Below are 8,672 nucleotides of genomic sequence, written 5' to 3' on the forward strand. Positions count from 1 at the left end.
ATCTCGAATCTGTAGTTGCTTTTTTATAGTTGTAGACTAGTTGATCAAAGACTTATTCTCTTTTTGTTGCTCTTAGAAATGCAAATAGCACTCTGGCAGCACAGCACACACTTCTCAGGCTCATGCTGTCTTCTGGCACCCCTGCTCCAGACCTGTCGCCATCTTGACTCCTTTCCTTCTATTTTCTAAGCTCTAAAAGTTATTGTTTTTGAAATATGTCATACACTAAATAAGACTAAAATATTTACCTTATTACTACTAGTTTAAATGGCAGCTTTTTTTTTTTTTTTTCCTTTTTGTCTTTTCTTGTGTCCGGCAACGGATCATAACCCTCAGTGTCGCGCCCGTACCGGACTGGGACCGGCAACGGGATCGCAACCCTTGGTGTTGTGCCCGCACCTCGCTCAGCCAGTGAGCGGGAACTGGTCTGTATGTGGGATCCGAACCCTCGGCGGGAGCGCTGCCGTGCTCTCAAGCGGCGCACTGTAGCAGTGCGCCACCGGGCCGGCCCTAAATGGTAGCTTTAAGAATTTAAATCAGTATTCTTAGAAACAAAACGGAAAGGGTCAACTTACAAATCATCACTTGTTTTTAATATTGCCATTTTGTTTTAAGTGGCTAAAATGAACAGCATAATATATGCTAAGAATAAGGCATCATTACAGGTTCACATGTAAAAGTTTTATTTGGCTTCCTTCTGTCATTGAAATTTTGCAAATATCTCTGTGATGAGAGAACTTACTTGCATTTTAGTAAATGCTTCAGGTTTTCTACTGTCTAATTTTATTCTGTGAGCTTTCACTATATAATGTTGAGCTTTTCAGGCAGTTGAAAACAGGAGTTTAAGGTGGTATAGACAGTTTGGGGAGTTTTTAGTTCCTTAATATTTTGTGCGAGTGAATCTTCCATGAGATAAAATTACCCTATTTCCTTCCTCATATACCTGTTGCTTCAAAGGAGTCAAGAAATGCAGCAATTTATTAACACATATTTAATAAGTACCTGTTATATTCCAATGAAGGAGTTTGTATACCAGTATTAATTATAAAAGCTGTGCATAAATGAGGTGACAAGTGTCTGAAGAAAGGAGGACATAAAGTAACATGAAATTTTAGAAAATAGAAAAGGGTATTGAGTCAGAAAACTTGGGTTTCAGTCCTAGTCCTGAACTTTATGTGCTCTGTGGTTTAGGAAGTTATAGGATAATGTCCTGTAGAGTTTTGGTGAGAATCAAATCAGCAAATCTATACTTTGCAAGATGTGAAGTGTTATGCAAATGTTAGGCATTTTAAAAATCATCGTTTGATGACTTTGAGAAAAAAATACGAATGTACTTTGTTAGAAGTATCAGTGTAATTGGAGGAGTTAAGGAAGTTAAGTTTCAGTCAATATCTGAGTAATAAACATAAGTTAACTAGGAAAAACAATAGCAAAACCATACTCATGTCATTCCCCTAATTCCTCAGTATTTCTTGTGTACTATTTTAATTAGTTATTTATAATTATTAATGTGCTATTTGTATTTGAGGAAGCTAAAGTTTATGTTTTATATTTTCATTTTTAGATATTCTCCGAAGAAGACGTGTTTTAGCCTTTTGTTTTATTGTTTATTCATCTCAGCCCTTTTCAGAAATGATTTTTCTTTATTTCATTTTTCTTTCTTTTTTTCTTAAGCCTGCTTATCCTGAACTATGGACCTCAATATTTTTTTCAGGAGATCTACTCAGCCATATTATTTCAAATTATACATTCATTGAATCCTCTTCTCATTTTTGTGTGCTTATTCTGTTTTGTCTGACTTCTTGCAGAACAAAGTACAATTCTTTTTTTTTATGTTTTTTGACTATATACATGATTGATTCTTGAGTAGTATGTTGCTAACTTAGAAACAATTTCTAGATGTAGTAAATATTTTAAAAACACAAGTAATACATGTTTTTGGTAAAAATTCAAAAATATGGGCCGGCCCGGTGGCGCACTGCTACAGTGCACCGCTTGAGAGCGCGGTGGCGCTCCCGCCGAGGGTTCGGATCCCACATACAGACCGGCCGCTCACCGGCTGAGTGAGGTGCGGGCGCAACACCTAGGGTTGCGATCCCAACACCTAGGGTTGCGATCCCGTTGCCGGTCCCGGTCCGGTACGGGCGCGACACTGAGGGTTGCGATCCGTTGCCGGTCACGAAAAACCGCTCACCGGCTGAGTGAGGTGCGGGCGCAACACCTAGGGTTGCGATCCCAACACCTAGGGTTGCGATCCCGTTGCCGGTCCCGGTCCGGTACGGGCGCGACACTGAGGGTTGCGATCCATTGATGGTCACAAAAAAAAAAAGACAAAAAGGAAAAAAAAAATTCAAAAATATGTATCATGGAATATACATGGAATAATACCTTATGACTTCAGTGAATATTCTTTTAGATTTTTTGCACATATTCTAATCACGTGTATCTCTAATTTTTATTTTAGAATAATTGTCATTCCACGTTTTCTATGTATACTTCTTATTTATTTAATGATATATGACTTGACATTTAAAAATGTAATATAAATGACAATCAACAAAATGATCTTTGTAGAAATTTGTAGCAATTTATTCTATACTACTATTTTTTATTGCTTCTTTTAGAATTCACGTAAGAGATCATTAGTAGCAACCTTAGCTCATAAGAGAAGCCTCTTATTTAAAAATTAGTCTGATTCTGTCGTATTATTGTTAAAGCCATGTAGAAAAAAAAATCAGTTGTATGTGAACCCAACCTTAGGTGAGCTGAGTTACAAAAAATTTATAGATATCTATACAAGGTAAAAGATCATATTTGGAATTTGGAGTGTATCAAGAAACAAGTCCTTAACAGTTTTAGTGAATGTACTGTTCTTGACTTTTTAGTTGCTTAGATGGACTTCATAAGCATATACTATACTGTTGTCTTTCAGTATCCTCGCGGGATTGGTTCCAGTACCTCCCACAGATACCAAAATCTGTGGATGCTCAAGTCCCTGATAAAATACCATAATATTTGCATATAATTTATGTGCATCCTCTCATATATTTTAAATCTTATCCAGATTACTTATTGTACCTAATACAATGTGACTGCTATGTAAATAGTTGATATACTGTACTGTTTAGGAATTAACAAGAAAATTACATATTCATTACAGACACAATTTTTTTTATTTGAATAGTTTCAATCCATGGTTGGCTGAATCCAAGGATGTGGGACCCATGGATATGGAGAGATTACTCAGTCTTAACATCATTTTTAGATCCATTACAGTATCTTCATCTTTAAAAAACTGAGCTAATCGGTTTTGTACTAAGTAGGACTCTCAGAACTTTGCTGATGTAAGAATGATTGCTTTAAGAAATAATTAAGTTAAAAACTAGGTCTGTTCTTAAATTAAGAAAAGGAAGCTGAAAATTCCCGTTGTTTTATTTGACACTTCTCTAGTTATAGAGGCATATTAGAATTTTACTTGAGACTGACATTGGAGGCTGATTTGAAATTTCATTCTCTGTGAAGTTCATCTCATTACTTACTTTTTATTTACTGTTGTATTTACTTTGATGTCTTGAGTATATGTGTGAACTTCCAGTATTCTTTTCTAAGTTGTCTTATTTGTCTTTTTAACTTCATTGTCATTGCATTTCATTCATTCACACTTGTTTATTGATATAGGCAATATATGCCAGACACTATTCTGGACCATGGGGTTACTATAATGAACAAAACAAATGTAATAGTTTATCACCTTATGAGCCTACATTCCAAAGGGGGAGATAGACAAAATATATGTATGTAAGTAAAAAATATATAGTGATAGAGTGCTAAGTTCTAAGAGGAAAAATTTAAAAGGGAAAAGAAGATGAGATATTTAGTTGGGGTGAAAGAAAGGATATTGAATGTTATGTAGGGTGGCCAGAGTAGGCCTCACTGAAACGGTGACATTTGATTAAAGACTGGAAGGAAGTAAAGAGCTATTACCTGTATGGCTGTCTGAGGTATTAATTTAAGCAGGAAAGCAGTAGGCTCTGAGGAAGGAGTGTATATAGCGTGTTTGGAGAACACGAAGGAAATGAGTGTGGCTGGAGGGGAGTGAGCCATTTTACCTTATAGACCATGGTAAAAATTTTGGCTTTTATTCTGAAGGAGATGAGAATTTTGAGCAAAGTAATGGAATGATCTGTTATAACAGGGTCCCCTGACCATGTTAAGAGTAGACTGAAGGAGGACAAGGGGAGAAACAGTATGTGTAGTTGAAATATTGTTATTGTTGTTATTATTACATGGTATACTTCTGTGATCTTTTACATTTCTTCATTCCGTAATCAATTTTATGTAAGAATGCTTTCTAGGATAATTAAGTTATTTACAGATAATCATTCTTTGAGGAAATGTAATTTATACTCAAGTTTTCTTGAAATTATTTCTTTTTATTTATCCAGATTTGGAATTAGTTTTGTAATCCAAGATTTATTATTTGTATGGTGATTTAATAATTGAGTATGTACCATGTGCCATATAGTGGGCAAAGTGGTTCGCACATTAATAATTAGCCAATCCCCACACTTATTCTGTGAGGAGATCCAAATATTGTCTCTGTTTCACCAGTTAACAAGCTGAGACAGTGAGAGATCTTGCTTAGTGTATTGCACACCTAGAAATATATTAATGTATTCAGTGTGAAATATTCTTGAACATCAAAGCTAATATTTCATAGCAGGTCTGTTTACTATCAAAAGTTCTTTAGGCAATTTATTAACAACTGCCCTGAATTAACTCTAACACAAACTGCCTTAATTATAGCCTATAGTTAAGTGTTAAAATAAGCTAATGCATGTTTGTTCCTCACCTGATGAAACAGAAATATTCATTTAAAAATTGTTTGTAAATTAAATTCTAGTTAATTGAGTCTTATTTTATCTTATACTATGGAAAAAGTGCTTTGCATTTTTAAACTTTTAATTGGGAAAATAATCTTCCAGTAATGCAAATAATATCCAAATTTAGACAGTTTTCAACGTTCTTCTTAACAGCTTTTAAAAAATGGAGCACACCTATATCCATATCTGTACATATCACCTGTGTATGTACAGGTGAGCTCTTTGTGCATAATTAGATGGAAGCTTTAATCACACTACATCACAATGCTTCTTGCATTGAAAAGTATGGCCAAATGGATATTTTTTATTTGCTAAATGTATTGCTGTCAATTAATCCATATGAACTGATATTTGAAACACGAAGACAGAGAAATGGGGTCTTGGCTGAGTTTTGAGGAAATACTACTTACCTGGTTATATGAAATAAAAAGTGCTAAGATTTGAGCATGTTGATATCTGCAGTTTTGTCACTGGCGCATTTTATTTCTTTATCAAAGGTGTGTGAATGAGTGTTTTTGGTAATGAATAATACATGGAAACCCCAGTATTGAAAACAAGTTAATACTTTATCAAAAAGTCAGAAATAAATGACCAGAGGTGTTAAAATGTTTGTTTTTTAATATTAAAATGTTTATTACTATACTGGATATACTTCCTCAAACTTTTGCCATTATTTTTGGTAATGAAAGTTTTATCAAATGGAATGTATCTGTAAACATGTAAACATAATTCTTGTTTCTTAACTTAAATGTATCCCGTACTTTGTTTCCTTTGGTTATCATTTTAGCAAAATGTATTTCATGTCTGTTTGTTAGTTTTTCTTTTTTCTTTCTTAACAATTTGAATTGCTTTTAGTCATTGTGAAAATTAATTTATCTGTCAAAAGGGAAATTTTTAAAATGTGGTCAACTTTCATTCATTCATTTTTATTTTATTTTTTTACCATCAAAACCATTTTTAAGTGTAAGTATATTCACATTGTTGTGCAATGATAGTTTTTCTTAAATGGAGCTTAATTTATCCATGAGTATAGCCTTTCTGAAACAGTGTCTTTACATTTATTCTACTTTATTGGTCTCTCTCCAGAATCTATATCGATTTGAGGGCACTGGGTTTTCAAACATCCCTCAACTTATAGATCATCACTACACAACGAAACAGGTCATCACTAAGAAATCGGGTGTAGTTCTGCTGAATCCTATTCCTAAGGTAAGTGCATACATACACTTTTTTGTTTGTTTGTTTTAAAAGAATGCTTGGTGAGTTAACATTTTCCACACTCAAAGTTCTCAGTTTATTAAAATTAAAGTTATTAAAAAAGTAATTAAAGTTCTTAGTTCAGAAACAAAAAGGTTTTGTGGTTAACACTAGTACCACTACAGTTTTGAAGCATGGAATTTCCTTGATTTTATTAAGGTGGGTTGCCTATTTATTCAGCACTCACTAGGATACAAATGACTTGATTTTGTTTTCTTTTCAGTTTTTCTTGAAAGACTTGAGGCTTTTCTTCACTTTATAAGGTTCATACTTTGAAAGGTTCAAGTTATAAAAGATTCTAACTTTTAGAAGTCAAAGAAAGGCCAGCAATTAAGAATAAATTAGATTTTAATTTGGGTGATAGGTTTACAATGTATTATAAGATACTGGTATTTTTTAAAACTACACTACTCTTCTCAAAGGCAGTAGATCATAACTTCCCTATGTAGAGCCAGGTGTCTGGGGGAGAGATTGTTGTAGGCCACTTTTACCTCTAAGATCTATCACAGAACATGCTTTAAGAGATTTGAGAGGTAAGGAATGGGTACGAGGAAGGTTTGTGTTTTTAAGGTAAAACCAGTAGGGCCTAAGCCAAAGTGGAACAGTGGAGCTGACTTAGCTTCTGAGCACTCTTGATGTTTCAGGAATTGGGTGGGGATCAGCAAGAGTCCTTTCCTTTAGGGGCTATTATAAAGAACAGTATAGAAATAGAAAAGCTAGGGCCGGCCCGGTGGCGCACTGGAGAGTGCGCCGCTTGGGAGTGCAGCGGCGCTCCCGCCGAGGGTTCAGATCCCATGTGGAGACCGGTTCCCGCTCACTGGCTGAGCACGGTGCGGGCGCGACACCGAGGGTTGCGATCCCGTTACCGGTCAGTAAAAAAGACAAAAAGGAAGAAAAAAAAAAAAAAGAAGAAATAGAAAAGCTATAAACTTGGTAGGTTGATTAGATTTTTATATATATAGGTATGATTTTTAATATGAAGTAAGTGCTAGTCCCAAGAATGCTAGTGCATAACTGAGACTTGGCTAATTGGAAATTTTTTTAAAAAGTATTTGTTAGTCTATAGAATAATGTCTATATTTGTACTTTCATTATATTATTAAATCTTCACTGAGGGGCTGAACTTTAATATTCCTCTTGCAGAACATTTTAACAGTCAGTTGCTAAACATTCTAATTCTGTGGCTAAGGAATTGAGCTTTTTGACCAATTTTCTAGGATTATGGAATTGCCTCATTCTTTGTTAATTTTTTAAATTAATGTTGGCACATTAATTATAGGAAACCAGAAAAAGTTCTTCTTTAGTCTGAAACAGGTTGTCATAGTTTTTTCTCTAGCAAAAAAAAAAAAAAAAAGTCTGCCATTGTTTCCTCTGTCATTTATGAGTAAATGCTATGGTCTTGCATAATTCTAAGATCTTTTCTCTTAGGTCAGGGTGATTGGTTCTTAAGGCTTCATTTACTGTTTATATATCAATAACTTGCAAATTTATATTTCTAATTCAGGTTAATATTTCCCCAAACTCAGATTTTTCTATTTTTCATCTTAAACTGAGTTCATCACCTTTAACTACAGAATTTGTTCTGCCTTTTTTTAAACATGTGGTACCACTAAAAACCCAGCTTCTCAAGCCGTAAATTTAGGGGTCATCTTTAACATCTCCTTCTTCACCACTGCCTTCCTTCCAGTAGTTTAAGTACACTTTGTATACTTACTTGTACATGTGGAAGTATGAAGTTCAGTTCCAGTGTATTCTAGACTGAATAAAATTCAGTATAGGAAGATAACTTCTACCCGTATTAGGTTAACAAAATATATAAACAGCTTTTCAGAGATATTGATGTTCCATTTCATAAGCCAACCAAATATTTGCACGTCTAAAGGCTAAGCCAGGTCTAAATATACAGACCAAAGCTATAAAAGAGAGAAATAACAATGCAGATATGGGCTTGAATAGAATTATATAATATAAAATAAAGCTATACCCTCACTATATAAAAATATTCCATGAAATGAACCTAGATAATGGATTAGATTCTCTGGAGTATTACATGGTCAATTATCTTTCTTTCCAACTCCTAATACTGGGGAATTGACTTTCTCATCATTCGATAGCACTAGCTTTGAAAATAAATGTACACCGGAAGCTGTAGAAGATTAAAGGGCTATATATGGTTCTTTTATGAGGTAGAAATTTAAAATTTGTCTAGCTTATTATTAACCTGACCTAAAGTACTAGCATTTGAAATATGCAACTCATTATCTTAGTCTGTTGTAAATATTGTTATATACTTGATTTAAAGAACCATGTTACTCTTTTAAAAGAAAATCACAAAGGAGAGGTTGTCAGTTAGATAATTTTCAATTATGAGTAGAGAACAAATTGATATGGATTTTGTTATGGTGTTATTATCTGTCATATATCTTCCTTTGAATTATTTGTACTCTTATCACTGAATCTATTTCTTGATTTAATTTGTGTAAGAAGTTAATATCTTTCACCATAAAATGTGCTATAAAATATCTAATTTCC

General features: G+C 34.0%; 1 protein-coding gene across 1 annotated transcript in view; it reads left to right on the forward strand.

Moving 5' to 3' along the window:
* Window positions 1-6,092, forward strand: part of LOC103608412 (tyrosine-protein kinase Fer-like) — a gene marked incomplete at its 3' end in the record, with an annotated part of 46,459 nt that extends 40,367 nt beyond the window's left edge. Inside the window, exon 4 of the mRNA XM_008592847.1 lies at window positions 5,970-6,092. Coding sequence (XP_008591069.1) covers window positions 5,970-6,092 — 123 coding nt within the window. The remainder of the gene's footprint in view (window positions 1-5,969) is intronic.
* Between the last annotated feature and the right edge of the window lie 2,580 nt (window positions 6,093-8,672).

This window comes from Galeopterus variegatus, unplaced genomic scaffold (genome assembly GCF_000696425.1).
Source record: "Galeopterus variegatus unplaced genomic scaffold, G_variegatus-3.0.2 Scaffold8402, whole genome shotgun sequence".
In the NCBI taxonomy this organism is placed as follows: domain Eukaryota; kingdom Metazoa; phylum Chordata; class Mammalia; order Dermoptera; family Cynocephalidae; genus Galeopterus; species Galeopterus variegatus.